The sequence below is a fragment of the Cygnus olor genome, assembly GCF_009769625.2.
Source record: "Cygnus olor isolate bCygOlo1 chromosome 31 unlocalized genomic scaffold, bCygOlo1.pri.v2 SUPER_31A, whole genome shotgun sequence".
In the NCBI taxonomy this organism is placed as follows: Eukaryota; Metazoa; Chordata; class Aves; order Anseriformes; family Anatidae; genus Cygnus; species Cygnus olor.
Window position 1 is genome coordinate 105,194 of NW_024429052.1, and position 20,483 is coordinate 125,676.

The 20,483-nt window shown below is 54.3% G+C and overlaps 3 protein-coding genes across 3 annotated transcripts; 2 read left to right on the forward strand and 1 right to left on the reverse strand.

The window, feature by feature from the left end:
- Positions 1-36: 36 nt before the first annotated feature.
- Positions 37-8,902, forward strand: LOC121062828 (antigen WC1.1-like). The gene is made up of 11 exons (XM_040543093.1): positions 37-384; positions 494-819; positions 901-1,215; positions 1,341-1,655; positions 2,141-2,185; positions 2,273-2,581; positions 3,014-3,049; positions 3,327-3,467; positions 4,134-4,229; positions 4,943-5,095; positions 5,329-8,902. Exons 2-11 carry the CDS (start codon positions 507-509, stop codon positions 5,583-5,585), a joined length of 1,980 nt encoding a protein of 659 aa, XP_040399027.1. The 5' UTR covers positions 37-384; positions 494-506; the 3' UTR covers positions 5,586-8,902.
- Positions 8,903-10,333: 1,431 nt separating this feature from the next.
- On the reverse strand, positions 10,334-11,155 carry LOC121062818 (olfactory receptor 14C36-like). Its single transcript, XM_040543083.1, has 2 exons — positions 10,433-11,155; positions 10,334-10,339 (listed from the first exon to the last, which is right to left on the reverse strand). The coding sequence occupies exons 1-2, from the start codon at positions 11,153-11,155 to the stop codon at positions 10,334-10,336; spliced, it is 729 nt and encodes a 242-aa protein (XP_040399017.1).
- Positions 11,156-17,466: 6,311 nt separating this feature from the next.
- On the forward strand, positions 17,467-20,103 carry LOC121062819 (olfactory receptor 14C36-like). The gene is made up of 2 exons (XM_040543084.1): positions 17,467-17,591; positions 19,145-20,103. Exon 2 carries the CDS (start codon positions 19,168-19,170, stop codon positions 20,101-20,103), a length of 936 nt encoding a protein of 311 aa, XP_040399018.1. The 5' UTR covers positions 17,467-17,591; positions 19,145-19,167.
- The last annotated feature ends 380 nt before the right edge of the window (positions 20,104-20,483 follow it).

Genomic DNA, 20,483 nt, shown 5'->3' on the forward strand with positions numbered 1-20,483 from the left:
GCCGCTCCTGCAGCTCCTGTGGAAGGAGGAGCACAAATGTGGCCTCTCTCACCGTCCTTTGTCCCCAGAGTACACAGGGTTCAGGCTGGTGAACGGCAGCACGGCATGTGCGGGCAGGGTGGAGGTCGAGGTGCTGGGGACGTGGGGGACCCTCTGTGCCTCCCGCTGGGACCTCTCGGACGCCCACGTTCTCTGTCGGCACCTCGGCTGTGGCTTTGCTGAGTCCATTCCTGGAGGAGGGCATTTTGGGAGAGCAACCGGCCCCGTCTGGAGAGACTTGTTCCACTGTGACGGGACTGAAGCCCACCTGGGGCAGTGCCCGGTGACTGCCCTGGGGGCCTCGCAGTGCTCCCACGAGAATGCTGCTGCTGTCATTTGCTCAGGGTGAGTGCTGGGCAGTGCTGCAAAGTCCATTTGCCCCTGGTGTGTGACACGGCCACCCAGAGCTGGGGACCCCATGGCAGCGCCTGGCTGAATTTCTGCTCTCACCAGGCCCGGCTCGCCCCATGTCCCTGCGGCTGGTGGGCGGAGGGAGCCGGTGCGACGGGCGCGTGGAGGTCTTCCAGCACGGGACGTGGGGCAGAGTCCTGGATGAGCAGTGGGACATGCAGGAGGCCAGCGTGGTGTGCCGGCAGCTGCAGTGCAGAGAGGCAGAGGCAGCCTACACCCCTACGAGGGCCGAGCGAGGACGGGGCCCCGTGGGGCTGCGCGGGGTGCGGTGCACAGGGCACGAGGCTAACCTGAGCCTCTGCAACACCTCCCTGACTGAGAGCACACCATCAGCAGGGATCATGGAGGACGTGGGGGCCGTGTGCCAGGGTGAGTGGTGCTGCACATCCCCCAGGTGTGGGGCCGAGCAGGCAGCCAGCCCCTGATGACCGGGGCTTCTCCCCGCTGCAGGGAGCCGGCGGGTCCGGCTGGCGGACGGGGCTGGGCGCTGTGCCGGGAGAGTGGAGATCTACTACCAGGGGCGCTGGGGCACCGTCTGCGACGACGCCTGGGACCTGGCCGACGCCGATGTCGTTTGCCACCAGCTGGGCTGCGGAGGGGCCGTGGAGGCAGCTGGGTCCGCTCGGTTTGGGGAGGGCTCCGGGCAGATCTGGCTGGACGGCGTCAACTGCTCCGGGGCCGAAGCTGCTCTCTGGGACTGCCTTGCTGAGGCCTGGGGGCAGCACAATTGTGGGCACAAGGAGGATGCAGGAGTCGTCTGCTCAGGTCTGTGCTGGGAGTGGGGCTGGGAGCAGGGGCCGGTGAGGCTGGGGTGAGGGCAGAGACAGTTAGGGCCAAGGCCATCAGTGGCTGATGGCCAAGGACGTCGCTGGGGCCTTTCCTCCTTCCAGAGTTCATGGCCCTGAGGCTGGAGAACAGTGATGGCTGCTCCGGGCGCCTGCAGGTTTTCTACAATGGGACGTGGGGCAGCGTTTGCTCCAACTCGATGACTACCGAGACGGTGTCACTGGTGTGCAAGGAGCTGGGCTGTGGGAATGAAGGGAACCAGGAAACAACCTCAATCTATGCCAAGCTGCCTGGCACCGCGTGGCTGGATCATGTGGAGTGTGGGAAGAGCAACAGCTCCTTCTGGCAGTGTCCCTCTGATCCCTGGCATCCACAGTCGTGTGATGACCTCCGAGAAGAGACCCACATCACCTGCAATGGTAAATCTGATTCATCAAGGCACCAGGTCCTGCTCCCCACTGGGTACGGTCAAATGCAGAGAAGGAACCCAGAGGGGCTTTGACTTCCTGCATTAGACCCTGTTGCTGCTGGTGGCACAAAGGTGACTTCAGCTTTCAGAGCCACCCATGTCCACCAGCAGCAGTCAACAGGTGGGCTGCCAGCAGCCCCTGGAGGATGCAGGGGCATCGCCAGGCAAGGTCTCAGAGGGGACCATGCAGGGCTTGCAGGAGTCCTCCATCCAGGGACAGCCTCCTGCTGCTCTGTGAACCAGGGACCCTGTGGGGATGCACACTCAGGTGCCCCCCACAGTGCCGTGTGTGTCCCCTGAATGAACGGGGTTCTGCTGCTGCCCTGACCCAGGCAGCATGGGGACGTGTGAGCAGAGGTCAGCCCTGCTGTCTCCTGCATGACCCCCAGAGCAGTCCCTTCAGCCCAACTTCTCTTTCCTTTGGGACATGGACAGAAAGGCCGCAGGTGGCTGCATGCCCCAACTCCACGAGGTGCACAGGTAGGGAGCTGCCCCTGCGCGTGCCCCCCTCACCTGGCAGGGCTGTCCCAGCTGTCCCGGTGCAATAGGAGGTCGCTGCCTCCCCAGACAGGGAGAAGATCCGCACTGTGGGAGGCAAGGATGGCTGCTCGGGCAGAGTGGAGGTCTGGCACCGCGGCGCCTGGGGGACGCTGTGTGACAATGCCTGGGACATGCGGGATGCTGAGGTGGCATGCAGGCAGCTGGGCTGTGGCCCCGCGGTCTATGCCCTGGGCCAGGCTGCCTTTGGAGAGGGGACGGGCCCCATCTGGCTGATGGAGTGCAGGGGGACGGAGCTGTCTCTGCAGGACTGCTGGGCCCAGCCAGGGGACAGCGGTGCCTGCCAGCATAAGAAAGATGCGGCTGTGCATTGCTCAGGTGAGCAGTGGGGCTGGGAGACATCGCTGGGGGCTTGGCAAAGAGCTGGCTTGGGCGTCTCCCCTGCTGGAGCTTCCTCCCCACCAGCTCTACCCATCCCAGAGGGGTCAGCCCCTCTCTGCCTGGCCCTGCACCCTGGGGACATCCATGGCCCTAGTGTGGGCCCGAGCAAGGGTGTCCCTGCAGACTTGGAGGTTGGTGGTGGGTGGGGAGATGCCCCTGTGGGGCTGGATGTCCCCACACATCCCCTGGGCTGCCTGCACTGTCCTGTGAGTGGCTCAGAGCAGTGGTGCTGGGCCCTGTCCCTGCCACCCTGCCCAGCCCCGCAGGAGGGACAATTCAGGTGGCACATGTTGGGGCCATATGCCAGGGAGGCTGCCTGGTACCGCAGCCCCAGCCTCTCAGCCCGGCTCTCCTTCTGCTCCCCTGCAGCTGCACCCAGGACAGCAACACCCCCCTCACAAGCAGGTAAGTTATTCTTCCCCCGGGGCTGGGTCTGCCCATGGCCAGGCTGTGACCCACAGCCAGGGGAAGGGGCTCCCTGCTGGGCTGTGAGACTCCCAGGAAGGCGAGGGAGCTGGGGGAAGTCTGTGACATACCCAGCAGGGTGGGAGCTGCCCCATCACCCAGCCGTGTCCCCCCAGCACCTGCAGCCCCTGCTGCCTTGTGTGGTCAGGAGTGGCATGTCCTGCCCCCAGCCTCTCCCTTGCCTGATGCTGCCCCTGCCATGTTCCTGCCCATGCAGTTCCCCCCCGGGGCCCTCTGACCACCACCAGTGAGAGACTCTCGGTGCCTGTCATCATCTGCATCATCCTGGGGGCCCTCCTCTGCCTGCTCTTGGCCCTCCTGGCTGGGCAGGTGCGAAGCGCCAGGGCTCAGCGCAGAGGTGGGTCCTTCCCCAGCGGTCTTGGGGGGGAGATGCCTCCTGGCAGGGCTGGGTGTGCTGGGGGTGTTGGTGAGGGGCACAGGAAGAGCTGTGTGCTGCCCCCTGCCCCATGTGCTGCCCCACTGACTGACAGACCATGGGGCACCAGCAGCAAGGGGTGGAGAGAGCCCAGACCCTGGTGCATCAGTCCTGGGGTGAGAAAAGAAATGTGAGAGCTGGGCTGGGTGAGACGGGTAGGATGCACTGCTGGCAGTGCTCTGGGCAGCATTGGCAGGAGGAGCGTGGAGCAGCAGGGTCCACCAATGTGGAGTCAGCCACCCCCCAGCAGGGCACGGGCTGTGCTATTGACGTGTGGGGCAGAGATGGAGCAGCTCCATGGGGAGGGGAAATGTGGGAGCTGGTGCAGGGTCTGCACTGGGACGTGACCCAGGGACCAAAGGGGCACAAGGGCTGTCTCCAAAGGGATGGTGCGAGGCTGATGCTGCCCCAGACCATCTCCATGGGGATGCTGCCCTCCCTGGGGCTGTGGCCACAATGCCAACACAACACAGTGGGGCTGTGCTGTGGGGACAGCCCTGTGCTGGCCCGGGGAATGGGTCTGGGGGAGCCCAATGGGGTCCTGTCCCTCTCTGCCCATCCGCAGACCAGCCCTGCCTCTGTCCCCAGGCTCCGGGAGAGCAGGGGAGCTCTTCCCTGAGGCCGTGTACGAGGAGATCGCTTACAGCCTGGCGTGGGAGAAGCAGGCGAGGTTCAGTCTCTCAGGTGGGTACGTGTCCCTGCGGGGGCACATCTGCAGGGCCCTTTCTCCTTGCCCCAGACCAGGGCTGTGCCCTGCAGCTCCTACCCATGGTCCCTGAAATGCTGGGGCTTTCATTTCTGTGGGAGAGCATCCAGGTGCTGGTCCCCACACAGGAGCTTCCTCCCCACCAGCTCTGCCCATCCCAGAGGGGACAGCCCCTCTCTGCCTGGCCCTGCACCCTGGGGACAGCCAAGGGATGAGAGAAGGGACCGTCCCAGGGCAGCTCTGGGAGCCCCTCTGAGAAGGGTCTGGTCCCAGAGGAGCTGGGGATCTCCTCCCCACGAAGCCCCAGCTTCTTTGTGCCCATCCCCAGAAGTCCTGACCACGAGCTGTGGCAGCAGGGCTCATCCCACAGCACCTGCTGCAGCTCTCTGCAGGCTCCTTTTCAGAGGGGTCCTTGACCCAGCTACAGTCCTAACCCAGGCACAGTGAGGAGGAGGATGGTCTGGGGCCAACCCCAGGGATTGGAGGGGGAAGGAGAGGAAGGGCTCCATCTCTCCTGCCTGCAGATAGACAGACAGCAGTGCTGCTGAGTGCTATCATCAGAGCTGGAAGCATGAAGACTCTGCTGTGGCCTGACACCAGCAGTGTGTCAGCCCTGTGTCCCTGCACACCCTCCCATCCTCTACTCTGCAGGACGTCTCTTCTCGCTCCACCACCTGCCCTCTCCTTTCAGATGTCCCTGTCCTGCCTGGAGGTGACCCAGCAGATGGCTATGATGATGCCGGGGAGGTTTCTGACCCTGGGGAGGATCCTGTCCCTGGGCAGGGGGACTGGGATGTGCCCGGGATTCCAGAGGAGGGAGATGGGCCCAGGGATGCAGCCACAGGTGAGAAGGCAATGCAGCGCTGCCGCTTCCTTGGTGCCAACCCCAGGGCCAGGCAAGTCCATGTTGTATCGAGAGCCTGATCTCCCAGCACGGGGAACCTGTCCTGGGAGATTTCCTGGGGGCTGGGAGAATGGGCCGAATGTCTCAGGGCTGGCAAGGAGGAGGAAGGTGTTGTACAGCCCCAAAGGGCTCCCCACAGGACCAACCACAACAGCCTGCCTTGATGCTTACAGGGGGAAGCCTGAGCTCCCAGAGAAGTGCTGGGGCCCACGGAGCTGAGGGAGACACCTCGTCCCCCTTCCCGGGAAGCATGGGTTATGACGATGTTGAAGAGGTGTCTCTGGCATATCCCCACGAGGACACCCAGGATGTGTCACCGGAGCCCCATGCACAAGGGTCCCAAAGCCCCAGGCCAGCAGAGCCCAGCCCTGCCGAGCAGCTGGGTGCAGCCAGGAGGGAGGAGAGCTCAGTGCCACTGGGACAGCTGTGAGTACCAGGGAACGGTCTCGCTTTTCCAGCAGGCAGCAGACACACATGGGTATTTCCGCTCTTGGTATTCCCCTGTTTTTATGCTGTGTGTTGGTATTTCCTCATATTAAAACCCTCTGGGGATTTTGCCACAGATCCAGTGCTTCCCTGCCCATGTTTCTGGGCACCTCCCTGAGGCTGATCAAGGGGAGCAGAGCTCAGAAACACAGCGGCTGGGGAGGGTCACATCTTAGGGCCAGCAGGATCAGTGTCTGGCTGTGGGGCTGCCAGAGCCCCTGGTCCCTCGACACTATTCCTACTGACAGAGACATTTCCGTCCTGCCAGCCGCAGGCAGTTTCCAGACAAAGTGGCTTCTCTGTGAAGCCCCATGAGGCACTCACTGGCAGTGCCCACCCTCTGCTGCCTTGGGCCCCCATGGAGCCCAAGGATGCCTGCCCAGCACCCACGGGCAGAGATACCTCTCTTACAGGAGCTGAACGGGGAGAAAGGTTGGACCCTTGGGCAGGACTTGGCACCCAAACTGCCCTCCCAGCTCCTGCTGGTGGGTCCCCACAACCCTTCAGCTCTTCCCCAACAGGCTCCTCTGCTCCAGGCTGAGAGGTGCTTTTGGTAGTGGGGTGGTGGGCTGGAACACCTATTGGAGCATCTATTTAATCCCTTTGGGTCCGCTGTACTGGCTGTGTCCCATTGCATTGTCCTGCATACCCCCAACCTACATGTCGTGGGGGACAGTATGAGAGATGGAGAACCCATTGACATGGTTCAACAGTAAGTGAAACACTGGTCTGTTAACAACACTGTTTTGGTCTCAAATGCAAAACTCAGCTGCATATGGGCTTCTCTAAGTAGAACCATAGAGATTCAAAGAGTTTCAAGGGGGAAATGAATCCTAGCACAGAAGCTAGAAGGACTCATTGAGAAAAATTTAGCTATGACAGGGGAAGGGGATAAAACAGGGATCACCAGTAAGTGCCTGGGGGAACAATGCTGAAGCTGGGGGTGAGGCAGATGTCTCATCTGAAATGCGTCTACACCAATGAATGCAGCATGGGCAAAAAACAGGAGGAGCTGGAAGCGACTGTGAGACAGGCTAACCCTGACCTAGTTGCTGTAATGAAGCATGGTAGGATCACTCCCATGACTGGAGTACTGTGATAGACGGCTACAAGTTCTTCAGAAGGGATTGACAAGGAAGGAAAAGTGGTGGTATTGCTCTTTATATTAGAGTGTTTTGATGTTGAAGCGCTTGGGGTTGGGAATGGTAGAGTGTCAGTGGATAAGAATGAGGGGAAAGGCCTGTAGGGGTGACATCTTGGTGGGGGTCCGTTATATGATCGTATGACCAGACTGGTAGACGAGGGAAGGGCTGTTGATGTAGTCTACTGAGACTTCAGCAAAGCCTTTGACACGGTCTCCCACAGTATTCTCCTGGGGAAACTGGCTGCCCGTGGCCTGGACAGGTATATTCTTGTCTGGGTAAAGAACTGGCTGGAGGGCCGTGCCCAGCGGGTTTTGATGAATGGAGTTAAGTCCAGCTGGCATCCCATTACAAGTGGCATCTCCCAGGGCTTGGTACTGGGGCCTTTCTTGTTTAATATCTTTATTGATGACCTAGATGAGGGGATTGAGTGTACCCTCAGTAAGTTTGCAGACGACACCAAGTTGGGAGGTAGTGTCGATCTGCCTGAGGGTAAGGTGGCCCTTCAGAGGGATCAGAATAGGCTGGGATGAGGCTAATAGGATGAGGTTTAACAAGGCCAAGCACCAGGTCCTGCACTTTGGCCACAACAACCCCATGCAATGCTGCAGGCTTGGGACAGAGTAGCTGAAGACTGTGAAGAGAAAAGGTACCTGGGAGTGTTGATCAATGCTCGGCTGAACATGAGCTGGCAGTGTGCTTAGGTGCCCAAGAACGCCAACGGTATCCTGGCCTGTATTAGAAATAGTGTAGCCAGCAGGAGCAGGGAGGTGATCATCCCCCTTTACTCAGCTGTGGTGAGGCCACACCTGCAGTACTGTGTTCAGTTTTGGGCCTCTCACTACGAGAAGGACATTGAGGCACTGGAGCACGTCTAGAGAAGGTCAACAAAACTGGTGAGGGGTCTGGAGCACAATTCCCATGAGGAGTGGCTGAGGGAGCTGGAATTGTTTAGTCTGGAGAAGAGGAGGCTCATGGGAGACCTCATTGCACTCTACAACTTCCTGAAGGGAGGTTCTGATGAGGAGGGGTCGGCCTCTTCTCTCAGATAACTAATGATAGGTCTCAAGGAAATGACCACAAGTTGCGCCTGGGGAGATTTGGATTAGATATCAGAAAAAACTTTTTCTCTCAAAGAGTGATCAGGCACTGGAACAGCCTGCCCAAGGAGGTGGTGGAGTCACCGTCCCTGGCAGTGTCCAAGAAGCACCTGGACGAGGTGCTACGAGGTATGTTTTAGTAGCTTAGGGGGTAGTATTAGTGATAGGAGGATGGTTGGACTAGATGGTCTTGTAGGTTCTTTCCAACCCTGTGTTTTTATGATTCTATGACTCTATGACTAATGGTAACAAGTAATGTGTTTGGGGTTTGTCTTCAAGTTAGGAAATGAGGTTGGGGATTAGAGCAATGGATGCCTTTCAGGGTGAGAGAGAGCATTAAGGGTAGCACGAGATTTTTGGGTTACTAGTTAGAAATATTACCAGGACATAACATGAAGATTGTCCCAGTGAGTGTTGCAGCAGCAGCAGCCTTACCTGAACCCCTCTTACCTCTTCAAAATCTTTCCTTACTGTTAGCCAAGACCCTCTTCTCTCTCCCAAATCACCCATGTTTATTCACCCAGCTTTCCCCTGGCCTCCCCAAATGTGTCACCACGTTGGGGGCAGCTTTCTGATGGCCTTTATGACCTCAGAGGCTCTGCCTCCCTGCTGTTGGCCAGCCAGGGGCTGGGACAGAAGTGACCTCACAGCCAGCATCCACAGGGCTACAAGGAGCTGTTGTGCTCAGGAGGCCTCTTCCCAGCCACCCCAGGAGCAGAGGGTGCAGGGGATGCCCTGCACAATCCCTCAGGTACTCTGCCTGCCAACCAGCTCGTGCTTCAGAAGACGTCCCACACGTCCTGATTCATGTTTCCCTCTTTGGACCTTCAGCTCCTCCAGGATTTCTTTAGAGGAAATTGCCACCTTTGTATGGACAAGTGAATCAAGCACTGAATGTTTGTTTAAGAGAAACATCGAGAACTTGGCAGAGAAATATTGTAAGAGCTGAAAAATTCCTTCAGGTCGATTCTCAGGGGACATTATCCTCTAAGGGAAATGAAACTAAGAAACCATTTGTCCCAGAGAAAATGATGGCACCCATAGTTAATAGTCTATGGCGCTTGTGCTCACATGGGTTCAACTCACTGCACTAGTGCTACTGTCAGTCTCATATGTACAAGGCAAACATGAACTCCTGATGTAGTCATTTGGTGTCCTTCCATGTAGAAACAAACCACCTGTGTGAGCTGTGGCAAGAGCCCAGTGCTGGGAACGGTGGTTGTGAAAGGCTGCTCCGGGACCATTGCCCTGGGGCAGCATCTGCCAGGGTGTCCAGAGAACAAGGGCCCAGACCAACCCCTGCTCTGTAGTTCCCCGCTGTCTCTCCCAGGAGGCCAGCCCAGCCCCCGCCAGCTCTCCACACCTCCCTATCCTCTCCCCAGCCCAGGTCAGCCCAGGAGACCAGCCCAGGCTGGGCTGGCCCCAAAGCAGCAAATGGAGAAGTGGAGGTCAGTGGCAGTGTCGCTGCTGCAGGAGATGCCCTGCCACTTCCCCTCCCACCACCCCCTTGGCCCTGGGGCACCTCAGGCAGAACCACCGCACACACACAGTGCCCTGCTCTGCTCCCAGGACACCCCATGTCCCACACAGCCTTGCTCTAGGCCAGCATGTCTGGGCTGGCCTGAGCAGCCATTCCTGCAGCCCCTGCCCATGCTGCCCACAGCCCCCAAGCTGGTGGTGCTGCTCAGCAGAGCGAGGGGGCTGTGGTGCATGGGGCCGTGGGGGCACTCTGCAGGGCCGTGCTGGTCAGGCTTGGAAGGCAGAGCCAGCTGGTGGGGGCACTGCCGCTGACTGCCTCCCACACAAGTGGTTCTTTGGCCATGGAGGGTGCGCACAGATAGCCGGCCTTCTTCAGAGTCAGAGACTCATGAAAGAGAAACAAGGAAATCAGGGAGCCTCCTTCAAGTCCATCCCTTTGCAGTATCCATGAGAGCAGCTTTGGGAGAAGAGCTGAACCTTCAGGCACTGCCCTCAGCACATCCCCTTTTATGCTGGAGATGCTGGTACATAGCCAGCTGTGTTAGAGAAGTGCCCCTGGCCTGTCCCTGCCTGTGGACACAAGACTGCCCCACAGCAGCACGGTGAGCAAGTGACAAGAGCAATCAGTCCTCACAGCAACACAAGGGCTCTGGAGGAGAGCGTGGGAGCTGACATGGAGAGCAGTTTGGGAAATACCAATCCCTGGGGCTCCCTGGCAGTGCTGCTGTGCCAGGACTCTTTTTCTCCTCCACCTCTGCACACAGCAGAGTGCCCCTGCAGCTCCACCACAGATCTCTGTGGAAGGATCTCAAGCAATCAAGTCACTGCAGAGTCTTTTCTTTAAAGACAAAAATATACTAACTCCTTGTTTACAGGAAGTCTCAGAGTCACAACAGACAGGTAGATACTGAAATGGAAATAGATGTACAAAGACTTTTTTTTTTTTTTTTTTTTGGTTAGACTTTCATAGGTTATCTCTGAAAAAGAAACACAGAAACACAGGCCAAAATCTGTGCCTGTTATAAATTATATTATGAGTTATATGCAGAACAAGACAGGCAGTATATTACTTTTGAAAAACCTTCAGTTATCAGTTTCCAACCTGCGTTCTTCAGCTCCTGGTTCCTCATGCTGTAGATAAGGGGGTTCACTGCTGGAGGCACCACCGAGTACAGAACTGCCAGCAAAAGATTCAGGGATGAGGAAGACATGGAGGGGGTCTTCAGGTAGCAAAATATACCAGTGCTTACCATCAGGGAGACCACGGCCAGGTGAGGGAGGCACGTGGAAAAGGCTTTGTGCCGTCCCTGCTCTGAGGGGATCCTCAGCACTACCCTAAAGATTTGCACATAGGACAGCACAAGGAAGACAAAACACCCAGATGCTAAGCAAGCACTAACCACAAGAAGCCCAACTTCTCTGAGGTAGGCATCTGAGCAGGAGAGCTTGAGGATCTCGGGGATTTCACAGAAGAACTGGTCCACAGCATTGCCTTGGCAGAGGGGGATGGAAAAGGTATTGGCAGTGTGCAGCACAGCATAGAGAAAAGTACTGCCCCAGGTAGCCACTGCCATGTTGACACAAGTTCTGCTGGTCATTATTGTTCCGTAGTGCAGGGGTTTGCAGATGGCAACGTAGCGGTCATAGGCCATGACGGTGAGAAGGTAAAACTCTGCTGAAAGGTAAAAGACTAACAGAAAGGCTTGGGCGGAACATCCATAGCAGGAGATTATCCTAGTGTCCCAGAGGGAATTGGCCATGGCTTTGGGGACAGTGGTGGTAATAGTGCCCATGTCGATGAGGGCGAGGTTGAGGAGGAAGAAGTACATGGGGGTGTGGAGGCGGTGGTCGCAGGCTACGGCTGTGAGGATGAGGCCGTTGCCCAGGAGGGCAGCCAGGTAGATGCCCAGGAAGAGCCCGAAGTGCAGGAGCTGTAGCTTGCGTGTGTCTGCAAATGGCAGAAGGAGGAACTCTGTGGGGAAGCTGCTGTTGGGCATTCAATGCCTCTGAACTTTTGGAGCTGGTCTAGGAGAAAAAGAGTGACAAGGGCACCCCTTCCTGCACCCTGGCTGCACAGCCTGCAGCCAGCTCTGCAAGCAGGAAAAATCATGTCCTGTCCCTCTGTTATTTATGACAGGTAATCCCTGCTCTGAAGCTTGTCATTCCCCTGTACAGTACAGCAACTCTGATAGCCCATCTGAAAGCTCCCACAGGCTGTGGGATTTGCCAGCAATTCCGGAGATGGCACCAGGAACAACAGCTGTGTTGCCCTGCAGCCAGAGACTTACCCTGTTCAGGGCTGGGAAGATTTCTCCCGCAGTGAGCTCTCAGCAGTCCCCCTCCACACTGCCTTTAACATCTCCCTCCCTTCTCTCAGCCACCCTTGTCCCCTGCAGGCAGTGCCCCCAGCCCTGCTGCGCTGTGCAGAGGAGCTGCTTGTGGGCAGAGCTGTCTCTCTGCAGCGCTGCCCGCTTGCCAGGAGCTCCCCTTGGGCCCAGGAGCCCGGCCCAGCTCAGCAGCACAGGGAGCTCTTGACAAGTCCCTGGGCCTCCAGGGGAATCGACTCTGAAACTTAATGAAGCAGTCACTGATGTTGCTTCTGTCCATTTCCAGCACTGTTGTTCCTCATATCAGAAAAAAGTTTGAAGTCCAAGAATCACTTTTCCATGTCCTGGATGTAGGCAGGACACCCAGGCAAGGGCTGAGAGGGATCACCCTTCCCTCTGCTGAGGGAAGGGTTTCAGCTGAGTCAACCAAGACATCTCATTCTTTGCAGTCCAGAGGCTAGAAGGGGGCTCAGCACCCTCCTTTGCCTCATACAAGCCCACAGGAATTGGGATTCCTCTTGCCTTATTTCAGGTAGGCACAAACCAGGCATCTGCATGTAAGCTGCTTGTCTCAGCTCTCAGAACATTTAATGGAGACAGAGGCCAGGAGGGAGCTGTTCAGATGAAGACCCCTGGTGATCTTGGAGGTGCCAGAGCTGGTCAAGGACATATCTAGCTATCTTCACACTCTGATGAATTAATTCTCAGAGTCAGAAAACATCTGGGGACATCATTTTTAAGTGTAGGGAGATTTTCTTGGGGAAATGGAAATGAGAGCCGATGTCTACATTTAGGACCACTGAATCTTTTTACTGCCTATTAGTATTTTTTCTGAGCAGCAGACAAAATTCAGTCATGTACCATAAGGAGAGCTGAGGTTCTTAGGAAACTTTCTTAGGCTGAGGAGCATGTTCCAGAACGTATCCTCTTGGATCCTATTTCTGAGGCTTTGAATGAGAAGGTGAGTGTACCCAGGGTGGATCATACCTGATCAATTTCATTACTTCTTAGGATGAAATGACCACTTCTGTGGGTAAAAGGAGAGCAGTGGGTCTCATGTACCAGGATTCCAGGAAGGTTTTCAACACCATCTCCGATAGTACTCTCTTTTGCAATAGGAAACATGTTGGAGGGATAGGCCAATCAAAACTGCATGATATCCAACAAGGACAAATCCCAAGTCCTGCCCCTGAGTTGGACAACTGCGCTGCATATACTCAGTCGAGGGATGGCACAGTTTTAAAGAGAAGAAAAAGAAAAGGAAAGAAAAGAAAAAAAGAAAGAAAAAGAAAAAGAAAAAGAAAAAGAAAAAGAAAAAGAAAAAAGAAAAGAAAAGAAAAGAAAAGAAAAGAAAAGAAAAGAAAAGAGAAAAGAAAAGAAAAGAAAAGAAAAGAAAAGAAAAGAAAAGAAAAGAAAAGAAAAGAAAAGAAAAGAAAAGAAAAGAAAAGAAAAGAAAAGAAAAGAAAGGAGAAAAGAGGAGAGAAGAGAAGAGGAGAGGAGAGAAGAGAAGAGAAGAGAAGAGAAGAGAAGAGAAGAGAAGAGAAGAGAAGAGAAAAGGAAAGGAAAGGAAAGGAAAGGAAAGGAAAGGAAAGGAAAGGAAAGGAAAGGAAAGAAAAGAAAAGAAAAGAAAAGAAAAGAAAAGAAAAGAAAAGAAAAGAATAGTTCAATAGTTCAATAGTTCATCCAGTTCAACTGCCTGACCTCTTGAGGGCTGACCAGAAGTTAGAGACTATGTGTGACAGCATTGTCGAAATGCCTCTCGAACACTGACAGGCCTGGGGCATCAACCAGGTCTCTAGGAAGTCTGCTCCAGTATTTGACCAACCTCACAGTAAAGAAGTGTTTCCCAGTGTCCAGTGTGAATCTCCCTTGTGCAGCCTTGTGCTGTTCCCACACATCCTGACAGTTACCAGGGAGAAAAGATCGTCACCTCCAACACCAATTCCCCTTCTCAGGAACTTGTCCACAGTAACCTCTCAGCCTACTTTTCTCCAGACTAGACAACCCAAGTGTCCTCAGGCTTTCCTCACAGGGCATACCTTCCAGCCCTTTGACCTATTTTTTTTTTTCCCCCTATATGTGGTGGTTACACTCAGCTGGGCAGCTGAGCCCCACCACAACTGGTCTCTCAATCCCCCTCCTCAAAGGGAAAGGGGGAGAAAATAAATGAAAAAAGGCTCAAGGGTTATGATAAGGACAGGAAGATCATTCAGCAATTATTGTCACTGGCAAAACAGGCCAGACAGACTTTTCCTTAGGGAAGCCTGTTAACAAGTGCCCAATATCTTGTGTATGCCAAATCTTTTCTTCAGAGCAGAGACATTCTGGAGTAAGCAGAAGATGGGAACTTAAACAAGAAAAGGGCTGCCAACAGAGTGAGCAAACCTTGTTGTCTGCAAGGACAAATAGAAAGAGAACTCGGATGGGCAGCCCTGGCAAGAAATGGATTTGCTTTCAGTCTGTCTCTCCAGCCTCTGAGGGCCATTAGTGGAGGTTACACTGCTCTCCAAGAATCACAATGTACTGCTGACAGGCACACTCTGGAAATGGTTGGTCTGTTCCTTGACAGATACTTCAAGGGATAAGTAAAGGACAGAGGAGAGAAAAGACAGGAGTTTGAGAGCTTAGGCACATAAGTGGACTGCCCTACATCTACTAAATTAGGAGGCTCCCTCAATTCCCTTGAAGGTAGAGAGGCCTTACAGAGAGATCTTGATAGATTGGAAGACTGGTTAGTCACCTACCATATAAAAATTAACAAGAACTAATGCCAGATTCTGCACCTGGAACAGTATATTTCTGGATGTACATATAGACTGGCGGACATGTGGATGGAGCATAACCCTGCAGAAAGGGATCTGGGGGTTGTGGTTCATGGTAAGTTCAGGAAGAGTCAACAATGTTCCCTGCAGTGACCAGGAGATGGTGGAGTTGATCCTGTGGGAGGACAGCGTAGCTCAGAAAAAGCAAGCTCACAACTCTGGTCTTCAGGAGAGCAGTCTTTGGCCTCTTGAACCATCTGCTTGGAAGAACACTGTGGGATAAGGCACTGGAAAGAAGAGCAGTCCAAGAAAGCTTGTTAATACTCCAGGGTCACCTCCTCCAACATCAAGAGCAGTCCACCCCAAGAAAGACAAAGTCAGGTAAAAATGGCAAGAGACCTGCATGGATGAACCAGGAGATTCTGGACAAATTCCAACACAGAAAAGAAGCATAGAGATGGTGGAAACAAGAGCAGATAACCTGGGAGGATTACAGAGGCCTTGTCTGAGCATGTAGGGAAGAATATCGGAGAGCTAAAGCCCGGCTCTAACGGAATTTGGCCAAGGATGTCTAAGGCAGTAAGAAGGGCTTCTAGAAGTACATAGGTGGCAAAAGGAAGGTTCGGGAATATGTGGACCCACTGCTGAATGAGGCCGAGGATATGTTGACACAGGACAGGGAAAAAGAGAGGTGCTGAATTCCTTCTTCACCTCAGTCAGTACTGGCAAGTCTGGACTTTGGGAATGCCAGGTCACAGAGAATGGGGGAAAAGTCAGGGGCAAGGTAGATGTAGACTTGGTGGGAGTGGATCAGGTCAGGGCATACTGGAACAAATGGGATACACAAGTCTATGGGACCTGATGGGATTCACCCATGAGAGCAGAGGGAGCTGGCTGATGTCCTTGCACGGCCACTCTTGGTCATCTTGGATCAATCCTGGTGAGTAGCAGAATGTCCCTCCTAGCTCCAAGAAGCATTACTTGCAAAGGCAAATGCCATATTTCTTATCATTCCTCACACCATCAATAAAAGAAAAATACATTTTTTTCAGTGTTGTTTAAATAATAAACGAATATTTTTTATTTATGTCTCAGCTCAGCCTCAACTTTGCCTTCCAGACAAAGCCTTTTGTACCATCTTCTGTCTTCCAAGACTTGGTCACATGTTAAAGGAAAGATGAAAACAGAACAAACACTCTTCAAGACAGCTGTTGCACAGGGGTTCTCCAGGGCAGAGGTGTTTTAGTGCAGGGGGAAACTGGTTTTGAGAGGGTTTAGGAACAGTCATGGAGTGTGTCTGCACAGCATCAAGGCTTTCTGTTTCTCATACTGCCCCCACGCCATGTAGTTTGGAGTTGTGCAGGAGATTATGATGGGACACAGCCAGGAGAGCTAACCCAAAGTGTTCAAATTGATGTTCCTCACCATCCAGCACCCCCTGCAGCCTACCATCTGACTACCAAAGGCACACCAAATACATGTCCTGTGGAGAGTGGCTGAGAGAGGTGGGATTAGCCTGAAGAAAAGAAGACTCCAGGAGATATTATTGTGGCCTTCCAATACATAAATGGGGCCTACACACGTGTGTAGTGACTAGACTAGACTAGACCAGAATAGTTCTGTTGGAAGAGACGTTTCAAGATCATCTAGTCCAACTACCCGGCCTCTTCAGGTTTAAAGAAAAGTTACAGCATATTAGTGAGGGCAATGTCCAAATGCTTCTTGAACACTGACACTGGCCTGGAACAAGAACCAGGTCTCAAGGAAGCCTGTTCCGGTGTTTGATCACCCTCAGAATACAGAAAATTTTCCCTGCTGTCCACCCTGAACATCCCCCGGTGCATCTATGTGCCATTCCCACAAGTTCTGTGATCAGTTACCAGGGAGAAGAGAGCATCACCTCCCTCTCCACTTCCCCTCCTCATGAAGTTGCTGAGAACAATGAGGTCGCCCCTCATACTTCTTTTCTCCAGACTAGACAACCCAAAGTGTCCTCAGCCTCTCCTCATAGGACATCCCCTGTTACCAGTATTCCCCCCTTTCCCTTGGTTTCCCAAATGACAAGGGTCCTAGTCAGATAACCTTGCTGGAAGAAACATTTTCTCTCTCCCATGCTCTCACCAGTCAGTGTGACTGATCAGGACTGGCTCCCTCACTGCTTCCGTTATCACTTGTTGGTCAGGTTTGTGTCCCCAGATGTGTTGTGGTTTATCCCCAGGAGGTAGCCAAGCACCACACAGCCACTGTCTCCCTCCCCATTCTTGACAGAACAGGGGGAGAGACGTAGGAGAAAGATGTGGAGAGACTGTATCAGGGAGTGTAGTGATAGGACAAGGGGCAGCACTTTTAAGCTAAAACAGAGTAGATTTAGATCAGACCTAAAGAAGAAATTCTTCATGCAGCGGGTGGTGAGACACTGGAACAGGTTGCCCAGAGAAGTGGTGGATGCCTCATCCGTGGTAGTGTCCAAGGCCAGATTGGTTGGGACCTTGAGCAAAGTGGTCTAGTGGGAAGTGACTCTGCCCCTTTCACAGTGACTGGAACTAGATCTTAAGGTCCCTTCCAACCCCATAACTTCTATATTTCTATGAGCCTTCTGGCCAACAATTGGTTGTGTAGTCTGTGTAGACAGAGGGATATCATTTGCTGTGAAAAAATTCCTCCTCCTGAATATTAACAAGTGCTTGAAAGAAATGGAATACACCTGTGTCAATTTGTGGGGGTCCTAACTGATAAAAGGACAGGAAAAGATGATTCCCATAAGGAACTCCTATTGTGATATAGAAGAAAAGATAGCACTGGAAATAAGTGTCTGTCTCTAGCTGACAGAAGGAAGAACAGTGATTGCATAGGTATGATTCAAAGTCAATTCCCCGGGAGGCCCAGGGACTTGTCAAGAGCTCCCTGTGCTACTGAGCTGGGCCGGGCTCCTGGGCCCAAGGGGAGCTCCTGGCAAGCGGGCAGTGCTGCAGAGAGACAGCTCTGCCCACGAGCAGCTCCTCTGCACAGCGCAGCAGGGCTGAGGGCACTGCCTGCAGGGGACAAGGGCGGCTGAGAGAAGGGAGGGAGATGTTAAAGGCAGTGTGGAGGGGGGCTGCTGAGAGCTCACTGCGGGAGAAATCTTCCCAGCCCTGAACAGGGTAAGTCTCTGGCTGCAAGGCAACGCAGCTGTTCTTCCTGCTGCCATCTCTAGATTTGATGGCAAATCCCACAGCCTATGGCATCTTTCAGGAGGACTCACAGGGCTTCTTTGGATAAGAGGAGAACAAGGTCCAGAGCAGGGATTACGTGCCACAGCTGTCAGAGGGAGAGGACACAATGGTTCCTCCTGGAGGGGCTGGCTACAGGCTGTTCAGCTGGGGTGCAGGCAGGGGTGCCCAGGGCTGTGGTGCAGAGCAGGGTCTCTGCTGTGCCCCAGGGTCTGTGTGCTGGGGCAGGGCCTCTGCCGCCTGCCAGGCTCAGCACTCAGCCTGCCCGGGGAGCTGCCCAGGGCAATGCAGCAAGAAACTGTGGGTGGAAGGAGCCCCCCAGTCAGGGCAGGGCAGGGTCCTGCTGGTGCCCAGAGGCTGCTGCCTGTGTCAGGCTGCTCACAGCTCCACAACCCCCCCAGACCCTGTCATATGGGACTCTTCAGAAGGAAGGTCGAGGCTAAAGCTGCTTGCTGCGGTCTGGGCTTTCCTGAAGCTTTGCTTTCAGCTTTCTTTGGTTCATCAGGATAGGAATGGAAACAGAGCTGTACAGACTAGAGAAGATTTTGAGTTTCTGTCACCCCAAATTTTAAGAAGAACCTCAGAAAGTGCCTTCAGCACCTGCAAGCCTTCAGAAGGCAGCAGCATCACCTTCCCAGTTTCATCAGGGCTTGTGTGACCTGCTCTTCAGCACCTGCACGCACTGAGAGGGTGCAGGGCAGAGCTGAGCACAGCAGATGGGACGGGGTGTGTGAGCACTGGCAGGGCACAGATGTGGGGACAGAAAAGCAGCTCCTGGAAAAGACTCCTGCAGGCAGCAGCTCCTGGAAGGAAGAAAGGGAACTGCAATGGGAAACCCTGCTGCAGAGGATAGACAGGCACCTCCTGCCATCCCCTGCAGTGCAGGTGTCATCCCTGAGCAACCCCCCTCAGCTCTCCTCTCTCACCCAGCAGAGCCTCTGCCCTCTGGGCTGGGAGGTCTTGGGCAGGAGCTGCCTCCTGGATAGCCAGAGCCCCAGAAGAAGGAAGGTCTGCCACTCCAGTTATGTGCCCTGTCCCACTGCCCGGCAAAGGGCTGAGAGCCGCTGCTCTGCCATGGTGCTGGCTGGCAGGCAGCAGGCATGGCTGGGCAGGGTGACCCCTTTCTGCTTGCTCATTTGTCCCTCCCCTCTCTCGGTCATCCTGCTTGTCCTTTTCCCTCCACCTCTCTGTGTTGCTCTTTCTCTTACACTGGGGCCACTGGGTATGTCAGCTCTTTGGGGCAACAGGGTGGGGGTAAACTGAGGATCAGATGTTGGCACTCAGCATCCTGTGAAGGATGCCCCAGGCAGAGAATTGTTTTTCTTAGAGTGCACTCACCCAGCACAGGTCAGAGTGCCAGCCTGGGAGCAGGAAGTATGCCATCCGGGGAGAATGAAAGTGAGTGTTCAAGGAGTCTCTGAGAAACAGAGTGGATTTTGTTCAGAGACCCTGTCCTGACTGTCTGTTTTTCCCTCCTTGGACAGGCAACCATGCCCTGAGGCAGCAAATGTCCAACAGCAGCTTCCCCACAGAGTTCCTCCTCCTGCCATTCGCAGACACGCGCGAGCTGCAGCTCCTGCACTTCGGGCTCTTCCTGGGCATCTACCTGGCTGCCCTCCTGGGCAACGACCTCATCCTCACAGCCGTAGCCTGCGACCACCGCCTCCACACCCCCATGTACTTCTTCCTCCTCAACCTCGCCCTCCTCGACCTGGGCACTATTACCACCACTATCCCCAAAGCCATGGCCAATTCCCTCTGGGACACCACAGCTATCTCCTACTCAGGATGTGCCACCCAGGTCCTTTTCTTTTTCTTCTTGATTGGAGGAGAGTATTGTCTTCTCACTGTCATGGCCTATGACCGCTACATTGCCATCTGCAAACCCCTGCACTATGGGACAATAATGAGCAGCAGAACTTGTGCCCAGATGGCAGCAGCTGCCTGGGGCAGTGGCTTTTTCAATGCTGTGCTGCACACTTCCAATAGCTTTTCCCTCCCCCTCTGCCAAGGCAATGTTGTGGACCAGTTCTTCTGTGAAGTTCCCCAGATCCTCAAGCTCTCCTGCTCAGATGCCTACCTCAGAGAAGTTGGGCTTGTTGTGATTAGTTTGTCTTTAGCTTCAGGGTGTTTTGTTTTCATTCTTTTCTCCTACGTGGAGATCATCAGATCAGTGCTGAGGATACCATCCAAGCAGGGACAGCACAAAGCTTTCTCCACATGCTTCCCTCACCTGGCTGTGGTCTCCATCTTTTCCAGCACTGCCATATTTGCCTACCTGAAGCCCCCTTCCATCTCCTCCCCATCCCTTGACCTGGTGGTGACAGTTCTGTACTCAGTGGTGCCTCCAGCAGTGAACCCCCTTATCTATAGCATGAGGAACCAGGAGCTCAAAGATGCACTGACGAAGCTTACTCAGGCAGTAGTCCTTCAGCGGCAATAAGCTGCCCATAGAAGCATTAAGGTTGGAAAAGACCTCCAAGATCATCTGGTCCAACCATTGCCCTACTACCAATGACACACACTAAACCTTGTCCCTAAGCACCAGGTCTAACGTTTCCTTGAACACCCCCATGGACAGTGACTCCAATGTCTCTTCACAAGGTCCAATTGGTCTCAGGAAACTCCTGGTCTTTGAGCTTTTTGTCTGTGATGATCTTGTTTGTCCAGAAATATCTGCATTCACTCCACTTCTGCAGAGGCCTGAACCCACTCTGTCGTATCCAGAGATGCTTGCATATGTGTCTAGTGTTATGGTACAGCTCTGTCACATCTCATTAATAAAAGGGGATTTCCTCACTGCTGGTGCTTGGACATTGGGTT

Excerpts from the sequence above, each read along its gene's own strand:
- LOC121062828 (XM_040543093.1), top strand. The coding sequence starts at position 507 with ATGTCCCTGCGGCTGGTGGGCGGAGGGAGCCGGTGCGACGGGCGCGTG. Across the intron at positions 3,050-3,326 it reads AACACCCCCCTCACAAGCAG|TTCCCCCCCGGGGCCCTCTG; the intron begins GTAAGTTATTCT and ends CTGCCCATGCAG. Across the intron at positions 3,468-4,133 it reads CGCCAGGGCTCAGCGCAGAG|GCTCCGGGAGAGCAGGGGAG; the intron begins GTGGGTCCTTCC and ends CTCTGTCCCCAG.
- LOC121062818 (XM_040543083.1), bottom strand. The coding sequence starts at position 11,155 with ATGGGCACTATTACCACCACTGTCCCCAAAGCCATGGCCAATTCCCTC.
- LOC121062819 (XM_040543084.1), top strand. The coding sequence starts at position 19,168 with ATGTCCAACAGCAGCTTCCCCACAGAGTTCCTCCTCCTGCCATTCGCA.